The 22,986-nt window shown below is 34.8% G+C and overlaps 1 protein-coding gene across 2 annotated transcripts in view; it reads right to left on the reverse strand.

The window, feature by feature from the left end:
- Positions 1 to 22,986, reverse strand: part of MGA (MAX dimerization protein MGA) — an 82,279-nt gene that overhangs the window by 12,824 nt on the left and 46,469 nt on the right. The window contains exons 10-17 of one of the 2 annotated variants that reach the window (XM_044665114.1): positions 22,290 to 22,451; positions 13,231 to 13,303; positions 11,099 to 11,619; positions 8,376 to 8,523; positions 6,787 to 7,413; positions 4,066 to 4,359; positions 3,152 to 3,656; positions 2,071 to 3,109 (exon numbers count right to left, since the gene is read on the reverse strand). In XM_044665114.1, the coding sequence (XP_044521049.1) occupies positions 2,071 to 3,109; positions 3,152 to 3,656; positions 4,066 to 4,359; positions 6,787 to 7,413; positions 8,376 to 8,523; positions 11,099 to 11,619; positions 13,231 to 13,303; positions 22,290 to 22,451 (3,369 nt within the window). The remainder of the gene's footprint in view (positions 1 to 2,070; positions 3,110 to 3,151; positions 3,657 to 4,065; positions 4,360 to 6,786; positions 7,414 to 8,375; positions 8,524 to 11,098; positions 11,620 to 13,230; positions 13,304 to 22,289; positions 22,452 to 22,986) is intronic. The other variant, XM_044665115.1, reaches the window with a different exon arrangement.

The following is a 22,986-nucleotide window of genomic DNA, read 5'->3' on the forward strand; positions in this document are numbered from 1 at the left end:
CTTGGTTTTCTTATCTCAAAACTAATTAAAATGGAAGATTCTACCAAAAGCTTACTATTTCCAATAATGCAAATTCCTGAATCACTATATTAGAGAAGCCTATCTATCAACTCCATTATTCCCACTGGAAAGGACTAAGTTATAGCAAAGAGTTGAGTCATTATATTGATACTGACACAAAAACATTCTAAATATTTTGTATCACCAATGTCCTACTCTGGTATCTCTATGGCATAGTGGTAACTTAGAATTTTCACAGGTTATGCCAGTGGAGTTCTGGCAGCTGTTCAGAAGAGTGAAAGATTTCAATTATGGGATGACTTAGTCAAGTTTAGTCAAGTCTAACAAGGGTTCATCACCACGTTACATGATGGTTAATTCTCTAGTCAAAGAAACTTCCGAAGACCATTTATTATTATAGAGGGGCTGCAACTTGCTTCATTATACTGAGTATCCCCACTCATAAAATTATAGATTCCTAAAGTTCTTTGATGTTTTTAACTTAGTTCCCCATACCTCCACAAAATTTGCTATGGTTTCTGTTTTTGCTCAAGTATGAGGGAGTAGGAAAATAAAGAGCTTTGTCAACAGAAGAGTGTGAGTGTGAAAACCCTACCCCCTTTCATGATTATAATAGTATTAACCTTTATGACTATTTTAATAACATAATCATTACTCATTACTCTTGAGTTGATAATAAAATAATATAGTTTGCTTTATAAGAATTAAAAACATTAGCTAAGAAAAATACAGTTTAGGGTGGTATCAAATCTTGTTTACAGGCATTTTGACCTTAAGCCTATAACCCAAGAGTTTCCACTAAGCCCACCACACCCTACTCTACGATAACATCTACCAAAAGGAGGGCTGCTCTTGGGTGCAAACTGAAGACCATCTTACTGCTGACTCCTAGCATTAAATCATATTTTTCAATGGAAAACAATTAGAGCCTGACCCTTATTGCAGAGGTCTTGGAAAGGCAGGAAACATAAAGTTACCAACCATAGAGATTATTTTTGTACTTTCCAGCTTAATCAGCACTTGTGTCATTAAGAATTGCCTATGTGAAAGAGTTTGCATCTATTCTAATTTTGATTGCATTTTCTGTCACTCTGTCATCAGATTTCTTTGCATTAAAAAAAAAAAGGCTATTTTTAAGGCTCTTTGGTTTTGATCTTGACCAGAGTCCAGCTTTATTGTGAGACTGGCCACCTCTCAATAAACCTATGATTTAACCTGAAGACCAAATTGGTAGAAATTTTCACCACAAGAGTTAGGTGACAGCAGAGAGTGGATAAATAATAAAGGGAAGGGGTGAATGAAGTAAAGTCCAGTGTATAGCTAAAGGTTACTCAGAAAGATCTCACGCTACATTCAGTCTCCTAAAATTTGAGAGGCAGCTACTATTCTTTAGTAAGAAAATGATTTTTTTAAATACACCAAATAAGTTATAGGGAATGGTAATTAAAACCTAGAGCAAGAATTTAGTAAACTTAAGGTCAAAACTTAAGTTTTTGAAACTTAAGGTTTTGAAAATGGTGAAAAATCAATCATGGTAAGATTAAGTTAAAAGCTTAAATGGTTACTTTCTTTTTTAAAAATACATATTCCAATATAAAAAGAACTCAATTAATAGAAATTGTTGTAAGTAGGTTCTGTATCACACAGCTGTGATATGAAAACTGTGCCTCATATAGAGGATAAGACTGAACACCTCAATCATACCAAATAGAGTAATAGATTTGGAAAAAATAAAAATATAATTTGTTAGCGTGGCCATTTTTGCCAAGTCTCAAGAGAGCCAAAATGATTTCTCATCCATTTCAGATATTCAGACAAATGTCAAAAATAGGCTCTTAATATAATGGGAAATCAGTATTTGCTGTCTAAAAGTATGAGAACTAAAAATAGAAAAGTAATCTATTTACTTATGACTTCAGAAGTCTGACCACCTAATTGAAGATACTGGTCTTCAATAAGGTCTTGGTGATCCACTGGAAAGATTATTGGCAATACCAAACTATTTGATTCTTGGAGGCCTTTCAGTCAAAACAAAAAGGGGTGCACTACCTTTTCGACTTCTTCAACTTCTTCGCTATGGTAGTCAGAGATGCCATCAACCATATCATCAGCAGAATCATCAGTTTTCTCCTCTTCCTCCTCCTCTTCCTCTTCCTCTTCCACATCTGATACAGGGAGGTCAACAACAGTTCTCCCACTTTTCTTCCTTTGTTTTAGATGTTGTATTTGCTCTCCAGGTAGAAGCAAATGACTTTGAATAACTTTATCTTCTTTTTGAGCTCTATCAACCACTTGAGGAACAGATAATGGTGCAGAATTAGGAATCTTGTTCCAAGTATCACATTCAACATTAAAACTTCTGGTGTTCTTAGTAAGTTCATTTTCCTCCAGTAAATCAGAAGAGCCTTGCTTTTGATCAAGAACATTAGAGTTTTCCTGACTTGTCCCAGGTCCTTCAGTCATATGCTCCTCTCCAGCTTGCATATGTTCTCTTGAAATACCATCGCATTTCTGGATCAAATTCTCCCTTAGGTGATTTTCTTGATTCTCTCTAATAGTACTTCTTTTCTCTATAGAAGTCCCACAATCCTTCTTTGCTTCAGGCTGTTCTGTCACCTCTTCCTGTCCCACTTTGCTCCTGGATTTGTCTTCCTTCAAGCTATCTGAAAATTCACTGTTCATCAGTTTTACCTCTGGGTTCTTTATATCTTCCTGCTCCTCATTTACACTTCCTAGCTGAGATGTTTCTCCCTGAACACTAGAATTTTTCAGCTGTACATCATTAGTTGTTTGAACTGCTTTATTATTGACTTCTTGGTGATTTTGCTTATCTTCTGGAATCTCATTCACTTTTTCTTCTGAATGGCTACTATTACAATTCTCTTTCTCTTCATTAACCTCTTTATTGCCTTCATTTGTCCGTGATCCACTGATGTAGGAGTGGTCTGAGGATATGACATCAGCAGGAATATCCTCTTGTCCTTTATTTGCAGGACTACCCCCACCTTCTTGGAGATCTTTTGGGGCTACTTCAGAGGCAGTAGCAGTTTGCTCTTGCTTTACTGTATCAGTCAAAGGTGCCTCAGTCCTACCAGGTAATTCTGCTTCTAATCCTAAATCATTTTCTGACTCTGTAACATCTCCCTCTAATGAATGTAATAATGCCTTCTTATGATTATGCTGCTTCAAAGAATTTGTTTCCTCTTTCTGATCTAGATTTTGAGACTCTCTCTTCATCTGCAGTGAAGCAACATGCTGAATAATTGAATTGGGAACTGGCTTCTGACCTGGAAGCTGTAGCAAAGCAAAACTACCAGACTGGAGAGGAATGAGACTAGCTGTGCCAACTGGTTGCCCACCTGAACTGTAAGTTATTTTGGATTCTGAGCCTGTTTGACTTGCAAAGCTGCCTGCTCCAGGAGGGGATATCCTCAAGGTCAAAGTACCAGCTTGAGAAACAAAACTAGGCACAGTTGAAAGCACAGATGATGCCTGAGTAATTAAATTCATAGGTGGAGAAGAGCCAACAGTCTGAATCATAGGACTTATGGTTGGGAAAGTTGAAGGGGAGGCAGAAGAAGGTGGTGTTTCAGGTGGTTTGGAAGGTGCAGGTAAGCGAATTCCTACTGCAGAACCTACCAAAAAAAAAAAAAAGAAATGACAAATTGTCATTCCCAAAATAAAGCTTTTTTTCTAGTATAGAAGATGTCACTTTCTAAGATATTTAGATCCCCAATGTCTTAATTTGCTACTTTCCTCAACAAAGTACTTACCAGGCCTTTCCATCTGCCATATGAACTGAATACAAACAGTATTTCCTTAACATGTTCTCCCTCAACTAAAACAAGAGCAGCTTGAGACTCTCTTGACCTTCTTTCTATATCTCCAGCACTTGGCATAGGCTTAGCATAGTAAGCACATAATAAATACATTCTTTTCTATTCCAAACAAGTTATAAAACACTTAAGTCCATTGGACTAATTTCCAGGAAAAACAAAAGAAGTGTCTCTACGACAAAAAAGTTTATGAAAATAACTCTCATACCTGGGTTCCGAAGCATAACAGGCTGTAAGTTGGGCTGTGTACTAGAACCCCGCACTTGCTGCAAAGGAACAAGCTGGACAATCTGACCATTGGGGTGTCTGAAGAGGTTCATTCCACTAGGGCTCCTGACAGGCTGCAGAAGCATCCTCTGACCCTGAACAAGTTGCATGTTTTGGAGGGGTCGAAGACCAGGAGAGCCTTGTTGAACAGGGATCAAGAGAAGTCGAGGTCCAGCACGCTTTTCTGGGCTAGGAGAGACTGGAGAGGTAGCCACTGGAATCTGAGGAGCATTTTCTGAAAAACAAGGAATAGACACATGGCACCCCAAAATTTTCCTTCCCTACAGAGAGGAACAATTAATGCCACAAGTCATAATCCAACAACAAATTGTCTTTTAATGAGTTTAAACTATGAAACTGGGAAAATCCTAAAGCTATGGATAAACCCTTCATAGAATCATGGTTAGGCTATATTATAAAAAATTGCCTTCTAGATATGATTTCAAACTTTAAAAGTTGTAGACTTTGCTAGAAAAAATACATTTAGAATGTTTAAAAGGCAAATCAGTAGTAAAAAACTAGTAGGAGGGACAATTCAATGAGAGATATTGATTCTGTTTCATGAGAACTTAAAGACGAAGCTATAAATTTAGAGTATATTTCAGAATATAAGTAGGCATTTAGAATTTGCAAATCCCTCACATTTGTACTATTCTTTATGTGAAGTGCTGCTTGAAGCTTGGCAGCACCATGCAAACATGTTAATAATGTTGTAAGAAAAAAAAAACATACTTGGCTCAAATTCACATCAAATGTAACCAGGGGCACTAACATGAACTGTAGAAGAAACCTAACTTCATAGTTCATTAAACAGTAGGCAGAAGTTTTACGATATGCAGAAACATTTTCGGGAGGGGGAAACAAAAGTAAGACTCCACCTATTAATAGAATGTAGGGGGCTTTCCAAATGAAGCCAAAGCTACACGAAGGCTGCACAGGAAAAGGCAAAATAAGATGGGAAAAAAACCCAACAAAAAAACAAAAACAAGCAAAAAAAAGGCAGAGATAAAATGTAACAATACTTAAAAGTACTAGTGACTTTAAAAGTACTAGTGACTTGCTAAAAAAGCAAGTTATGAAAGAGCTTTTATGTTTCTACCTAAACTTATGAGGTAAATTTAGATATAAAATTAGCTCCAAGTAAAATGAAACAAAACATATTTATGTAATTACACAAAAGGATACAGAATAGGAGAAAACTCCTGGAAATCAAGAAAAATTAAAATAGTTTAATCTAATCATTTAAAATTGATGTATTTGCCTTACCAATATATTCACATTAACCTACTACTACAAAGCAGGAAAGTAAAGTAACAAGAACTAGTAATTTCCAGCATCAGAATTGTTTATTCCACATATCACATCCAAGTTGATAAAAGAAAACTCTGTCCTTAAGATTTACATTAGTCAAAAAAGTTGTTGTACAGAAATGAGACTACTTTGGAAAGAAAAAAATCCAAACACGAAATACAAAAAAGGAAAAAAATTATTTTTCTATTAAAAAATAAGATATTTAAACAAAAAAATTTTAAATATCTTTAGACATTACTCACTTGAGTTTTCACTTTAATCTGAGAAATTATTCAAAACCTAAAATATTCCCACAAAAATAAATTATATGTTTCCTTTTTAATATAAAAAGCTTTTTATGTGGGGCAGAGGACTGACACCTAGATGTTTGAGAGAAGTTTATCAGGAGAAAGTCGCAGGAGATCTAAGTGGCTGAATTTGTACAATCATTTGAGAGAAGTTCACCAGGAAGAAGTCACAGGAGATCTAAGTGGCTGAATTTGTACAATCATGACAATCAGATTGTACCCTGAACTATCCCTTTGCATATTTTTTACCAAATTAAATAGCAACTCAGGAAGAACTAACTGATTCATCTACATGGTAAGATGGGGTAATATATTTTAAAAACCTAGTAAGTTTTATGTATTACTTTATTCTCTTCTGATCAGAGCATTCAAAGCATTAGAACAGCTAAATCTTAGAGAGACTACGTTAAAACAAAATATCATAAGCATTCTGGTTCCACAAACAATCAACAAACGGTTCCACTTCTCAAACTGATACCTGAACTAATATTCACATATATATTCTTATCATTATGTGGGGGGAAATAGAAGTCACATATATCCCCCCAACATTCTAGTTCTAGTTATAACACTGATCCCTCTAGGTAGTCACATTTTAATAAATATTCAGAAAGTTGAACTATGAGCTAATATACTATGACTAAATTTAAAAAAGCAAAAGTTATTCAGTGGAAGGAAAGAAAATTAGTTATCTAAAGCAGAATTGCTCCCATGAGAATCAGTAGTCAGGACAAAGATATTCATATTTCAAAGATCCTTACTTTAGCTATCTTGTTTCCTTTCTGACCAAAATAAATCACATGCTACTGCCTAGCACAGATTAGGGTCCTTAATAAATATTGCTGATTAAGTGTTTTAGATTAAAAGTTAATAGAAACAAGAAATTCTCATTAAGAATTCTTTCAACCAAGCCAACAAGCAAAAATTCAAATTTTATGTCACATTTACTGCTCTCTCTTTTCTGTACATTTATCCATTGAGAAATCTACAGTCCTAGTATAACCAACCCCAAAAGTGATGATAACATTTATATAGTAAATCAGCTAGTAGCATCTAGGCCTTACCTGGTCTCTGGCTCACTGGTGGACTTGCATTAATTCCCGAGAGTATAATAGGAACAGAGCCAAGAGATGAAGTTGGTGTGGTCACCACGGAAGAAGATGCAGCTGTGGTCACTATGACTACAGAGGTGGAGGCAGTGGAAGCAACAGGAAGAGTGATGGTTGGTGAAGATACTACAGATTTAGGTAAAGCAATGGTAGTTATAGGGGCAGCTATCCCAGTAGCTTTGGTAACGTTCACAGTGGTTGAAGGCAGGGTGGGTGTAATAGGGGTGCTGATGCTAGTTTCAGAGATCTCAAGAGTCCCTGAAGAGGTGGAGCCAGAAGGAGTAGTAGTTTCTTTAGTTCCCAAGCTGGAAACAGCAGTCACAGGAGATGTCACAGTAGTAATACTTTCTAAAGATACTTGAGGGGTGGTGGTAGTGACTGGTTCCGTCACAAGGTTGCACACCTGAGATGGCTTGGAAGAAACCACAGGTGTGACGACCATTACTGGAGAAGGCCTGATACTGAACTTCTGTGGCCCTGTTAGGGGTTGGGGTGTGCTAACGCCAGGTATCTTCTGCTGCAGGGCTCCAACTTTACTCATCACAAACTGTGTGAACACACCACCAGGAGAGGGTCGAACTGCTGCAAATAAAAATTTGCAGGTCAAAAATTTCAACAGGTTCCCATCCTTCACCCTCTGAGTGACTGTGTTTGTTAACATTTCTTATACACTGTTGGGGTCAATTTTCTTACAGGTACCACCTACCTGCATTATACATGCCAATTTCCACCCATAAAAGTTTAATGCAATTCTTTTTGATGTCCAACCCCCTTGCACTACTAAGAGAATAGGGTTGTGTTTGTTTTCAGTCTGCTATATTAACTTATTTTTCTGGTCACATAAAAGACTCAGGTTGTGAAACTAGAAAGACAATACAAAACAGCACACAATCTTATCACATGGAACAGATGGAGGGTGAGAGAGAATCTAAGGAATTTTTCTTCTCTTATATAAGATTTTCTTCACCAACTTCCTCCTGTCCCAGCACCTCCACCTCCTTCACTGCCTAATTCTTGAATGTTAGGATGAGAGTCCCTCATATTCCTGAACCATGCATATATCATTCTTTGAGAAAAGGAAAGAAGAAAATTGAGTTTCTGTTAACAGCTAAAGTGGTTTCTTAAAAGGTAAAAATGAGAGACTATCAAGGAACACATCGTATCTTCTTTGGCACAACTCCAGCTTTTGGCCAATTCAGAGATTTCAAATTAGTGTAGTTAGCACTACCATCAACATCTAAGTCTAAAAGAACATTGCTGAATCAATATTCCTATGGAACCAAGAGAAGGTTTGAAAACCACCTGTACACAAGTCCAACTCATGACATCCAATAAAAATTCAAATCATATACTACTCTAGTCAACGAATGACCAAAAATAACACTGATTAAGAGAATTATATAAAGTGGAAAAATATTTAACAGACATTAAGAACAACAATGAACTCTTGCTTCTAATATTCTAATCTAAATTTCTCTATCTGCAACTAACCCTCAGATACTTTGCTAGGGACCACATAGAAAGACAAATGAGTTCTAACTTACCAATTGGCCTCTGTGCCGGAACAAATGCCTTCAGAGTCGTCATCGTGGAGGTTGTCGTAGTGCTGGAGGACATCGTTTGGGAAATGGATGGCGAAGGCACCTGGGTGCGTGGTATCCTGGATGCAGCCACCTTGGCATTGGATGCTACCTTGGAGATGACAGTACTGAGGGTTGAGAGGTCCAGGACTGAGGGTCGCAACCTGCCTGTGATATATGCAGCTAGCCTATTGGCTGGATGCAATGCCCCCATCTGTCCCAATAGCAACTTAGCCTGCGGGTAACTTTTACCATTAACCTGAAACAAGTGGCAAAGAGAAATTCTGTAAAAATAAAATTCTCTTGCTAACTCACCTCCCTTGACAAGTGCTGCTTTAAAAAAAAAAAAAACAACTATTTTGGTGGGCATCTTATCAAATTTTAAAAAAGGAACTCTTTTTACTCAAAATTATCTGAGTAATTAAGAGATGAAAGAGAATATTGCTATCTAAATAGCTTAAATTTTTCTGGCAACTACTTGGTAGTTTAGAAAACAAGATTCTTAGATGAGAAATATTCATTTGTCAGTACTACAATTGGGGAGAAATGCTATCAAATCCACCAAGATCTTTGCTTGGTAACAAGCAAGGACGGTTTAATCATTTAATTGCCAGAAGGAAGAAAATGAGTTATGTTCCTGAAAGTTCCTTTTAGAAAGTACCATAAAGTCCTATTGGGGCTTTCTTTTGTAGGACACCATAGTTTTCCATTCTGTTATTTCTTATATTCAGCCTCACTTTAACTAAAAAAGCCCACTACAGTTTTCAGCTGCTAATTCAAATCAAGTTATAGTTGGCAAAAAGAACTTGCTGACATTGAAATTATCTGAAAATCAAACCACCAAGTAGGTGGTGGTAAGAGTTAAGAAGAATAGGATGTAGTAATGATTAACTCTACTACCTAGATTAAAGAAATAGGCTGTCATTATCATAGGAAACAGCATGAAAAAATATCTAGCTGGGTATTAAGAGACAAAATGTTTCTCTACCTATCATTTAATTATTAATGTGCTAAAAGATTCTAAATGTGATGCACTACTTTTTGTGCCTCCATTATTCTGTCTATAGAGTGAAATAACTTCTGTCCCTTCAAAAAAATGGAATGAGTAATAAAAAATAGGAATTGGCTAAGAAAATTCTCTACGGTAAAGATTTTGATAACTGATACAAAGAAAGTGGGTTAGTCCCAGAATTATTAAAATCAGCATAGATCAAAAATGCTTTGAATCCAAGTTTAGTACAAAGAATTAGATCTTTCTCACTATGAATCACAATGTAACTTTTTAGGCTTTGTGAGATTCAGATCATAATACAAGGACACTGACCATTCAGCAACTTCAAAAGTGCAGATCATACCAGCCTGCTTAAGTGAGCTGTCTTCCCTAAATGGTCCAATGGTTCTTAGAGAAGGAAAAGAATTTTATAACCACCTCTAAGGGCAAAGAAACTCACAGCATGAGACCTTGGAAAAGAAATCACTTTGTCTCAAATTTATAAATCTGTAAAATCATTAGTGTAAAAGAGAAGACTGAATATTCATTCTCTTTTTTCAGTACATCTAGAGAAATAGTTAATAAATGTTTATATAAAACACTCAGATAACTCAATATCCATACATTTTTTAAGCTATCACAAGCATATCCTGCAGAGCACTGTCCCTGACCCAAACTGTTTCTCAGAAACATGTCTAATAAATTATAATAAAACCTTACCATAAAATTATGAAAGTCTAACTAATTGCCCAATTCACACAACAATGTGGTATTCAAAAAAAAAAAATCAAACAATATTAGGCAGAGTATGCTTGTAGTATTTGCATGCTGTTTTCCCTCATCTATGTCATAAAGGATAGAATAGTCAGGTTGATATAAGAGCCATGAAAATGACCTGTACCAATAAGTTTTCTCATATGTTAAGCAGTAACTAAAAAGTAGATATACTGAGAAAAAAAGCAGCCCTATGAGTAGGCCTTGAGTTTCTATTTAGAAGATTCCCAATTTATTTTATAAAGTTCTGAATGATTTTACAGTGGATAACGAGGATAAATTTGTACTTGTTACAATGAGAGGAGATGGGGGAGGGGGAATGACCTTTCAAAGTGGCAACTTCCACTAAGGAAAGCTATCCTTTGGTTCAAAGAAGTCAGGATGACACATGATCAATTATAAAACTATTAGAAAAAATCCAACATTTATAGTTCCAGAAACCATTGAAAAAACAAAAAACGGCTATATTTGAAAAAGAGGTTACTTAAATTTAAAAGACAACCAAAATATCTAGAAAAGTACACTGTTTCCCTTTCTAGAAATGAGCATATTAAAGTCAAATACTCAATAAAATTTCCTATCCTGATGATAAATTATAGTATACAAACAATACTCGTATTATTGGTAGTAAAAAGAAGTTCATAGAAAAATAGTAAGATAAGATGACCTAATACATGAAGGCAAAGTATTTACCTCGATAGCTAGTTCTGGCTTTGTTATTAGCTTCCACTGTGATTTTTGTCAATTTATATCTCTTGCCAAGGTCTGGCTTTCCTCATTTATGAAGAGGCAATTATTTGTACCCCAGACACCAAATATGAGAATAAACAGCATTAGGACCACAAAGGGTCCTAAAAGCAGATTTATTTTTCCAAGCTAAGTAGCATGTGTTAAATATAGACTAAAGATAGTTGTCACTCACCTCTATTAGTCCTGATGTCTTTGAACTGGGTTTCTGTTTATAGGCCACTAGCTTCCCTGCAGGAGAAAGTCCAGCATAGAAAGGCAGAGCTTTGCCTCCATGCAATTTTTCCCTCAGTGCTTCTAGCGCATTTGTCTGTTCAAAGGTGGTATCATCCATTTTTCTGTGTAATGGTGAACCATCAGGAGTCTCTGAGTCAGAGTTTTCAGCTGTATCATCCTGATCTTGGCATGATGGCATGGATATTTTCACCCGAGAAGAATAAATGGGAGGGTTCTTTTCACCTCGACTCTTTCTCTGAGAAGCCAATTCAATAATGAAGCTGCCCACCTTGAGGGACTGTGGTGGCATGTTGCTATTGATATGCTGAGACAAAATGCTCAAGATTTTGTTTCGATCTTCCTCCCAATTACAATCTGAGATGATCTCTATCAGTTTGGTGGGCCCACCAGGGGAAGTCTGATGCATGTAGGAGGTAGAAGATGATTCCCCTTCATTGCAGGAGGACCTCCAGCTTTTTTCTGACAAAGAATTAAAATAGGTTTTATCAAACCATCTTGAGGGCAAACTGTAACCAATTAATATTTTTTCTAAGACTTCAGAAAGGTACTTTGCCAATACAATACTGTTTCATCTCTATGAAGCTTTAAAACAGCAAATGTCAGTTTCACAATTTACCATTTTAGGAGCACAGGTGTTCATTTTATCAAGAATATGACCTTGGAAAAGGAGTTGATAAAGGTTTTTGTCAACCCACTGATTAGGAATTTTAAGCCTATAATACTGTGTTAACATACTTTTTGTATGTTACATTAGAAAGAGCTTTCCTACCAGACCCATAACCAATGCTAAATTTTTGTCATAGTTTACCATTCATAAATGCAAATCAAGCACGAACAAGATGCTTAGCCATTTAACATGAATTTGACTAGTTCCTTCAGATCAAAAGTGATGTTGTTATGGCAACAAGTGCATATTCTACCTTTAAACATTCCCACTGCAATTTGCTCTGAGATTGCTTCTATAAAAAATTCCTGCATTTCCACTTCCTCACTAGCCTCCACGCTTCATCTTCTGTGTATTTATTAATGAGAAATAAAGAGAGGTGTAGCTTTTAATAAGCAACTGCCCAGCAAAATCCAGTCTATTGTTTCTTAATAATATAGCTATTTTGGAAGCTATCTTTGATGGAAAATGAGAAAACTCTCAATTCTCTTTCACTCTCATCTAATTTAGGACATACCTTCTTTCTTCTTCATCCCTGAGGGAACAAGCTCCTATTGCCAAACTACCACTGTCCAGGAAAAGGTGGAGAAAAATCAATTTGAGAAGAATGCTCCTCCTTTCTGTCCTACTTACAAAAAATCCACTTTAATAACTACAGCCTTTTGTGATTGCCTCACTCCACATCCCAAAAAACTCTTTCACCATTGGAGGAAGAGGAAGGTTTAACTAAACATACAATTTTTGTAGAAGCAAAGTAGATTTCAATCCCCTGGGGAATGGATTCAAAAAATTGTGGTACATAAATTAATCTGAATTGTATTGCACTATAAGAAATGACTATGAAGAATACAGAATAAGAAGCCTCATATATAAACCAATGCAAAATGAAGTAAAGCACTACCAAAAAAACATACATTCATAATGACTAAAATATAAGTGGAAAAAGCAACCAAAAGAAATTGAAATTTAATATTGTGAGAAATTCTAACAGCCAAAGTTAGTCCCCCAAAAAGAGCTATGGGAATGCCCTTTCTTCCTGTCTTTGCAGAGGTAGAGGATCATAAATGCAGAATACTACACAGAAAATGAAGAACTTGGTTCATGCAATATTTAAGTTTTGCTAAGCTGGTTTATATTTTTGTTTGTTTTGTTTTTCTCTTCTTTATACTTTTTAATAAGGAATAACATAAGATAGAAAGATCAATTGAGAAATTAAAACAAAAAATCAATAAAAATTTGAATTAAAAAAGAATACTAATTAACTACTAATACATTTTAATTTACTGTATTTATTCTTGCATTAAAAGGTAGGTATACAGAGTCTACTTTCAGAGATCCAGATTACTTTATTTAATTGCAACCCATCCAAAACAACTATAAAAGAGCAAGAAAGTTTTAGTTTTTACCTCCTGATTTATCGGTATCCTTCTCCATGTCATAAGTATTCTGCTTCATGGATTGATGTTCAGAGTCATGTTCCTATGAGATTAGAGAAAAAGGAATAGTTCAAACTGGGAAAATTTACTCAGTATCTACATGATAGACTAAAAAAATATTACATTTGAGCACATTTCTGTCACTGAACCTTGCAGTCAGGTACTCTAAAATAAGTAATATTTATAAGACTATGAAGATAAAGGGGGAGAGGGGGAGCCCCTTGCACCCCACGCCTAGGATGTTCAAAAGTGTATAAAGGTTCAAATCTAGCCTCAGAAACTTCCTAGATGTGTGACCCTGGACAAGTCAGTTAACTCCCAATCCCTATCCCTTATTGTTCTTTTGCTTTTGAACAATATTCAGTATTGATTCTAAGACAGACGGTAAGGGTTCAAAAAAGAAAAAGACTAGGGAGACAAAGGATCATATGATTGGCAAGACTGAACAATAATTGCTTTATACAAACCTCTCCCACACAAAATCTCAGAAATAATAACTATTAAGCAGATATAGGTTGAATTGCAAAAATAAGACAAACGCTGAATAGGGTAAAAACTTCATAACTTAAATACAAAGACTCCTTCCATTATACATCTTAAACCCCATACCCAAATTACTCTGTGTATAAATAGGCTCAATCAGGATAAATAACCAGCAGAGTCAAGAAAACAATATATACAATGACTACAATGGGATCTTCTCCCCTGGAAATATCCCTTCATTGGGCTGATACCTAATAAGCTTTTTTACATCCACCTTCCCACTCCACCCTCTTGGTTGTATTATCTTTTCCCATTAGAATTTTAGTTCTTTGAGGATAGGTCCTGTCTTATTGCATTGCAAAAGTATTTTTTAAAATACTTCATTTTTTTCCAATTATATGTAACTTTTTCAACATTCATTTTTTTCGAATTTTGGATTCTAGATTCTCTCCCTCCCTTCTTTCTTCTTCCCTATCATGGAGAAAGCAAGTAATTTTAAATAGATTATATAATCATACAAAACAGAATTCCATATTAGTCATATGGTCAAACGAAAACAGAGACTAAACAAAGTTAAAAAAAAACATGCTTCAATTTGCTATCAGTTCTTTTTCTGGAGGTAGATAGTATTTTTCATCTTGAGTCCTTCAGAATTGTCTTAGATCACGGATTGCTTAGAATATCTAATTCGTTCACACTTGTTCTTCATATAATATTGTTGTTTCTGTGTACAATGTTCTCCTAGTTCTGTTCACTTAACTTTAAAAAAAAAACTCTTACCTTCTATATTAGAATCAGTACTACATAGGTTCTAAGACAGAAGAGCAGTAAGGATTAGGTAATTTGGAGTTATGTAGCTTGGCCAGGGTCACACAGCTAGGAAGTGTCTAAGGGTCAAATTAATAATTTATAATTAATTATACATATAATTATATATATATATAATTAATAATTAATAAGGGTCAAACCCAAGACCTTCCCATCTCTAGGCCTGGATCTCTATTCATTGCTGCCCCTACTCATTTCACTTTCCAATAAGAAGTTGCCTCATTAGGGAGAGGTGAGGCAAGAAACAGAAGAGAGTTAGAAATAGACATTCTCCTCAACTCCCTCAGCCCTGCCCAAAGACCAAAGAAAGTACATTAACTTCAGGACTTAATAGGAGTGGAAGCTATGGGAGAAAAGGACAAAAGCAATAGAGAGGATGAACTAGAATGGGGAGAATAAAGAATGGTGGTGTGCCTGAAGGGAAGAGGAAAACAACAAGAATAGCATTTATAAAGCACCTACTATGTGCCAAATACAATGCTATTTCACAAATACTGCATTTCATCCTTACAATAATACTCAAAAAGTATCCCCATTTTATAGTTGAGGAAATTGAGAAAAACAGAGGCTAAATTGATTTACCCAGTATCAAGCTAGTAAATGTTTAAGTCTGAATTTGAAATTCAGGTCTTCCTGATTCTATGCCATTTAGCAGCCTCAAATAGAGCCAAAGAATGTTCCAATTGAAAAGGAGAAAGGTTTTTGCTTGTTGAATGAATTAAAGGACCTTAAAATGGTATCATTTTGCATACTAGGAAATCTTATACTGCCCAGAACTGTATCCTATCCCACCAAGAAATCTTTCCTTCAAAAGTAAGCTTAAAACTAATTTATCATGGAGATTCCACCAAGGTGCTGGTTCTCCCCTGCCAGGAAAATAAACTTGTGTTACTTTGTATATATTCATATAAGCACACATTGTCTCTCCCTATAAAACATAAGTCATTTAGAACAGAGAATTGTTTCATTTAATCACTGTTTGCTGTATTATGCAAAGCTAAGTATCATTTCTTAAATTCTTACTTAATGATCAAAGGTATTAAGTTCCAAAAGGTGTTGGAGAAAATGAGATTTATAAAAAAGACAAAATAATCTGATTTTAGGAATGGTGAAGGATCATGGTAAGGGCAAGATTCCTGACTCAGGAGACATAGAATCTCCCATGAAATAATGCAGTTTTCAGACAATATTATTTCTTTCATGAATGGCGAATTATAAATGGAATAAAACTGGGAAAAAGAGCATAGGATCAACAATTGCAATAATATACATATTGGGTAGAAGAAGAAGTTCAGTGTGATACTACTAAAACTACTCCCACAAGAGCCACTGAAAGAATCATGAAAGAACAAAAAATAAAGAATAAAATTCAGACTAGAAGAGAATAGTGAGAGTAAGACTAAGGAAACACCATTGAAAAAGAATGCTTGAAGAAAATGTTACTGCAAGTAAGTGGGTGGGGTAGGGAAATAGGAAATTTTGGATCAACCACATAGTAGAAGGAGAAAAATGAGCAAAAAACAAAATTATTTAAATTAAAAAATAAAGTGGAGAGCACGAAAGTAGCATAAAACTGATCTTAGAGACAAAGAATTGACAAGAGAAAGGGAATTTAAAGTTAAAATAAAAGCAATACATGGAGGAAAACACAGCCTGAATAAACATAACCTAAAATGTAAATGGATAAATAGATATATAAATAAAAATGGATAAAACTATCCAATTAAATGGATAACATGACAGAAAACATAGGAAAACAAAACCTGACAATATGGTATACATAAGCAACAAATCTAAAAATAAAGAATGTAATAGATTGGTAGTTTGGAACAAATCACTATGTATCTAATGATTTTTAAAAGCTAAAGTTGAAATCATTGTCTCAGCAAAAATTGTTCTTAATATCAAGAGAGATAAACAAGTCATCAAGAATTTATTAACTGCTTACTATGTGCCAAGTGCCAAGCCCTGTGATATACAATGAGGCAGGGAAATTACATTATTTTTAAAGGTGTCACAGGCCATTCAAATTCTGTGTTGTATTGTGTTTTTGTTTTTTAAATATTTCCCAATTATATTTTAATCTAAGTCAGACTGTCATAAACAATAAAACAATATCAATGCCCAACATTTATATTCCAAATGGCAAAGCATCTAAGTTAAGGAGAGAAAGAAAAGTTAACCAGAATATAGGAGATGTTAACACTCTTGATTTAGATCTGTACAAATGAAAAGTAAAATGCAGAATTGAATTGTTGGAAAAGTAAGAGAACAAAGATTTATGACCATTTGTGAAAGAGAAGATTAGCATTATGTATGTCTGTGTGAGTGTGCATTTCTCAAATATGAATAATATACAAGTTAGAATAAAAATTATTAAAACCTATTATATCATTATACCCTAACAAGACTCTAAGACTAAAAAATGGAGCATCTAAAAATGCCTAAGCTAGAACATAAAATAAAAATCTTAAAAAATACAATGTGAAAAAATTATCATTAATACCAAAAGGAAAAAGAAATCCCTCATCCAATTATACTAATGGGAGAATTCTAGCAAACATTTAAAGATCAATTAATACCTATGCTACACAAATTAGTCTCAAAAACCAAGAAAAGGGGGCAGCTAGATGGCTCAGTGGATTAAGAGCCAGGCCTAGAGATGGGAGGTCCTGGGTTCAAATCTATCCTCAGACACTTCCTAGCAGTGTGACCCTGGGCAAATCACTTAACCCCCAATTGCTTGGCCCTTACTGCTCTTACCTTGCAACTAATTGCAGTACTGATTCTAAGACAGAAGGTAAGGTTTAAACAAAACTTAACTCATAAAAATATAGTAAACAGATCACAGTAATATATCAAAAACATTATTCACTGAGGAATGTAAGAATAATTCAATTTTAAGAAAATTATTAATATGCTTATACATTTTAAAATTTTGCTATTTTAAAAACTCTAATGCTTAAAACAAGTGACTGATACATACTAGGAAATTAAAAATGTTGCCAACTGAAAACTAGAAAAATCATAATCAAAGGATTACATTAAAATATTTAGGTCTTCAAACAAGGTTTGGTATTTAGTGTTAGTTTTCTGAAAAATTAATTTATGTAATAATTTCCCCTGACACTATATAAATGATGTGTTACCTTATGCCAATAAAATACAGCATTTAGTTTTTAAACATTTTATAATTCCACTAATGGAGGAAATTGAATTCATTTATTTGTTGTAAAACAATGTCCTACTGAGAAGAGAGTTATATGAAAAAGGATGTGTTTTAGGTAAGTTTTCTAATTGCATTTCACAAGCTTATTGCCATAATTTTTGCAAGTCACTATAAAAGTATTGTAAGGGTTAAAAAATAGGTTTTATTTTTGTTTGTTTTTTATTTTTTATTTTTTAGAAAAAATTTCCATGGTTACAGGATTCATGTTCTTACTATTCCCCCTTCACCCCTCCCCACCATAGCCAACACGGATTTCCACTGGTTTTAACATGTGTCATCAATCAAGACCTATTTCCATATTATTGATAATTGCATTGGTGTGGTCCTTTTGAGTCTACATCCCCAATCATGTCCGCATCAACCCATGTGTTCAAGCAGTTGTTTAAAATAGAGGTTTTGACAAAATAAGAGAGCATCTTTTAATAATTTAAGTTTTAACGAGAATATATTAGAGTTGTAAGTTAATATTATCCCTTTAAGCCAGAAAAAAGAAAACTTCTAGCAGCTTTTAACAATTAAAATTTTAGTTTACTACCTAAAAATGCTTATATCTACCTATACCTGCCACTAATAATTGCCCTTAGAGAAAGTCCAGCTGACCACCCTTCAGTTCAGCTCACTAGGCAGTATATATATATATATATATATATATATATATATATATATCTCCTAACCACCAACTAACTAATCACCAACCCCCAATGATCAAGTTACACCCAGGAGTCAACTTACCAACTGCTGCTCTCCCAGCAGGAGACTTCTGAGTTCCTACTTCCTGTCACTGTGGGCTGGTTAATCCCTACACACACCTCTATGGCAAGAAGACCTCCAGGTCCCTTCGTTTTTACAATTCCCAATGGATCGGTTAAACATAACTAACTTATACTTCTAAAAATCTTCTAGTTAAAGGTGCCTATAATATTACACTAACTAACAGAAAACTAAAATAATAAAAAGGGAAAGGGAAATAAAAGAAAAAGAAAGCAAATCCAATGGTTGCTAGGAACATTGACAAAAAGCCAATTAGGGGGCAATCCCCTTTGGCATAAGAAATTTACATTCATTAAATGCATTCAACCCACTTCAGTTCAATCAATACTTCCCACAGTTCACTTTAGATCTTCCAATGCAGTGTAGGTTTCTTTATAGTGTTTTCTTAAAACAGTTCACTTTTCTTGATTCAGGGAGTTAACAGATCCTAAAATTACTCTCAAAAGATTTCAAATTTTGGATTTTGCAAAATACAATTCCCAATTACAAATAATTACAAATTACAATTACAAATAATACAATCCTAAATCTTAGAATTTATGAAAATTATACTCTAAGGAAAATAAGAACCTGGAGATATCAATTTAAACCTAACAGATACTGCATAAAAAAAACTTCTATAGCTACAGACAGTATAAAATGGACACTACCTGCCAAAATAAACACAGGGAACTATAGGAACATCATGAAAAATGCTTTTCACAAAAATAAAGACAGATTAAAACAACTGGAGAAATATTCATTGCTTATGGGTAAGCCATTGGAGCCAATACTCCAAAAATGATAATTCTACCTAAGTTAATTTACTTATTCAGTGTCACAATAATCAAAATGCCAAAGAATTATTATTTTAGAGCTAGAAAATTATTAACATATGGCCATCAAACCCCATCCTGAATGACAAGGTCTCAGACGGGAGCCTATAACTACAGAGCGGATTTTAGGGAGAATGGTCATCCCCATTCAAGATTCCCCCTGCATGACTCTTCCCTTATTAACACTCCTTATTACTGGAATTATCGTGATCAATATTCCTACTCAGTCCCAGGGAAATATAGAATAGTAAAGACCAGTTATTAGAGTCCTTACAGACCCCCTACAGACTCCTAGGAAATCCCCATCTACATGTATTATTACAGAAATTCCCCTTAAGATCACTCCATAACAAACCAGCAATTAGTGATTTAATGTTAAAGATTTAAAAACCCTAACTTAGAGCTCTCACTCCCATACACAAGTGCCTGCAAAAACAGGCCAGAACAGTCTACAAGTTTTCTCTCCTCGCTGATCTAGGATCTAGAATGTTAACACAAAAAAAGACAATGGATAAAATACGGAAAAGCAAGTACACCTCTCCCTACTGGATTGTTTTGATAACCCTGCAGGCTAGCCGAAACTTCAACTCACCCTTGAAAAATATTGAAAAATGAAAGACTGGTATTGAAACAATATTTGGACCAGGATAGTGTTATTGTATCTTTTGTAATCTGCTAGTGTAGTGAATCACTGCTTGATTAATTATGTAAGAGCAAAGAATAATCATCCCTGACTTGATTGGTCAAAATGTAATCAACTATTATGTGAAACTGTAACACATGAATTGCAACTCATGGATGGATGGAAAGTACAATTTCCAGCCCAGTTACTCCACGATGAACATTTCTTGCCAAGCTTTTGCATCCTTTGTATAATCAAAGAAAACAGAATAATTAAAAAATGTCAATCAAATGATTTTGTAATTCAGTAGAAGTTCATGTATGACTTAATCCATTATCTCTAAGAAAAAGATGTATGGCGAGAATGAAACCATCTCGAGCCTCTGGACCTGTGGAGAGTGGGCTCTCCATAGCTTAGCAGTACCACATTTCAAGTGGCCATCAACAGAAAAATCTAGTTTGTGTGTGGGGGGGGAGGGAGGGGGGTTTGAGGGTGGTGGTGGAGATTAGGTGGCTCACTAGATTGAAAGCCAGGTCTAGAAATAGGAGCTCCTAGGTTCAAATCTGGCCTCAGACATTCCTAGCAGTGTGACCCTGGGCAAGTCACTTAAACCCCATTGCCTAGCCCTGACCGCTCTTCTGCCTTAGAACCAATACACAGTATTCATTCTAAGACAGGAGGTAAGGGTTTAAAAAAATCTAGTACTGGCTAAGAAATATAAGTAGAATAGATGGTAGATAATATACCACATAAATACCCATAGCAACCAATGTTTGATAAACTCAGACATTCAAGTTTTGGAGACAAGAACTCACTATTCAAAAAAAACTTCTGGTAGAACAAGAAAGTAAGAGAATAGGAAAGAAGTCCAGAAATTTGGCATCTCACACTCATAAACCAAGATAGGTCAAATTAGGTACATGATTTAGACACAAAGGGTGAATTTCATAAGCAAATTAAGGGATAATGGAAGAAATTGATTTTTAGAGCTATGGATATGAGATTTTAAAGACTAAACAAAGAACAGATAGGATGACAGGAGGTAAAATGGGTATCTTTTATTATATTAAATTAAAAGGGCTTTGCACAAACAAAACCAATGCAGCCAAAATCAGAAACAGAAAACTGGGGGGAGGGGAGGAACGGGGTCAGGTATTTTTTACAGCAAGTTTCTCTAATAAAGGCTTTGTTTATCAAATATATAAGGAACTCAGTCTAATTTATAAAAAATAAGAATTATTCCTCAAGTGATAAATGGTTAAAGGATATAAATGGACAATTTTCAGAAGAAGAAATCAAACCTATCAATACTCGTATTAAAAAAATGCTCTAAATTATTAATTACCAGAGAAACAAAAAAAAATTTTAATTCCTGAAGTAATATCTCATACCTATCAGATCTGTTAACATCCAGGAAAAAAAAAAAAAGAAAACTGTTGGAGGGGAAATGGAAAAATAGGGCCACCTGTGCAATTGGTAAAGTTGTAAACTAGTCCAACCATTCTGGAGAATGATTTGGAATTTTGTCCAAAGGGCTATAAAACTGTGCATACCCTTTGACCCACTAACATCACTATTAGGTCTATAAAGCCTTAGAGAGCAAAGGAAAAGGATCAAAGATCCAAAGATATTATAGGAAAAAGAGAAAGGTCCTATATGTATAAAAATTTTAATAGCAGCTTTCTGTGGTGACAAAGAATTGGAAATCAAAGGGATGTATATCAGGTAGGGAAAGGTTGAATAAGTTGTGGCATACTGTTGTGATGGAATAGTACTGTGTTATAAGAAATTATATGGGCAATGGGTTCAGCAAAATCTGGGAAGACTTATGAGTCGATATGAAATAAAGTAGGCAGAACCAGGAGACCACTGTACACAGTAACAGAAATATTGTCAAAGTGATCAACTATGAAAAGCTGAGCTACTCTGATCAACACAATGATCTATAACATTTCAAAAGGACTCAAGACAAAAAAGGTCATCCTTTTCCCCCAGAAAGGGAACTGATGAACTCTAAGTGAAGACTGAAGAATGTCTTGCTTTTGTACCTTCTTTATTTGGGTGGGGGGTAGGGGGGAATAGACAATATAACTGATATAGAAATATATTTTGCATGACTTCACATGTATGATGGGTGACATATTGTTTGCCTTCTCGATGAGTAAGACAGGGCCTCCTTAAGGAAAGAAGAGAACTTGGAACTTTAAAAAATGCTAAATATTTTTTAAAGGTGTCTTCTTTCCTTAAAAAAAAAAAAAAAAAAAAATGAGCAGCATCTCACCTTAGAACTACAATTCTTAGTACTAGATTGGCATGAATTTTGTTGCCTCAATGGTGATGGTTGCTCCCCTTCTTCTAGTTTGCGTTCATATACTCGGACTCTAGCACAAGTCATCATGCTCTCAAAGTACAAGTACACTGGATCTTTGTCTTCTTCTCGAATCTGTAAAGTTACATAAAAGAATTCCATCAAACATAATGCGACACTTAAAGCAGGGTGCCTTGCAAACTCCAGATCACAAGCCAAAAATAACAACAAAAAAAAAAATCCTTCAGAATTTCAAAATAGGAATGACTGCTCTCAAAGCAAATTATGACTAAACATTACAAGTGACTAATACTAAACTGTAAGAAGTGAAGTTTCAAGGCAGCTAGTAGCACTTAATGGATATCAAGGATATCAATGCCAACATCTCATGGTTATAAAGTGCTTTCTAGTTATAAAAAAAGGGGGAGGGTTTTTTATGTTTTTGACTTTCAAAATTATTGTATAAGACAGATTGGGTAAATAAATGCAATTTACCCTGCTAGCAAGTAGAAAAACAATCTTTAATCTAAATCTCCTAACTCCAAATCTAATACACTCATCACTTTAACATTATGTCTCTTGGGTACTGTGTCAGATTAGAAGATTTTCCCTCAATGTAAAGAATGTTTTTAGCCAAGAAAACAAAACTTAATAGTTTGAAATTTGATAT

Source organism: Gracilinanus agilis, chromosome 2 (assembly GCF_016433145.1).
Source record: "Gracilinanus agilis isolate LMUSP501 chromosome 2, AgileGrace, whole genome shotgun sequence".
Taxonomy (NCBI): Eukaryota; Metazoa; Chordata; class Mammalia; order Didelphimorphia; family Didelphidae; genus Gracilinanus; species Gracilinanus agilis.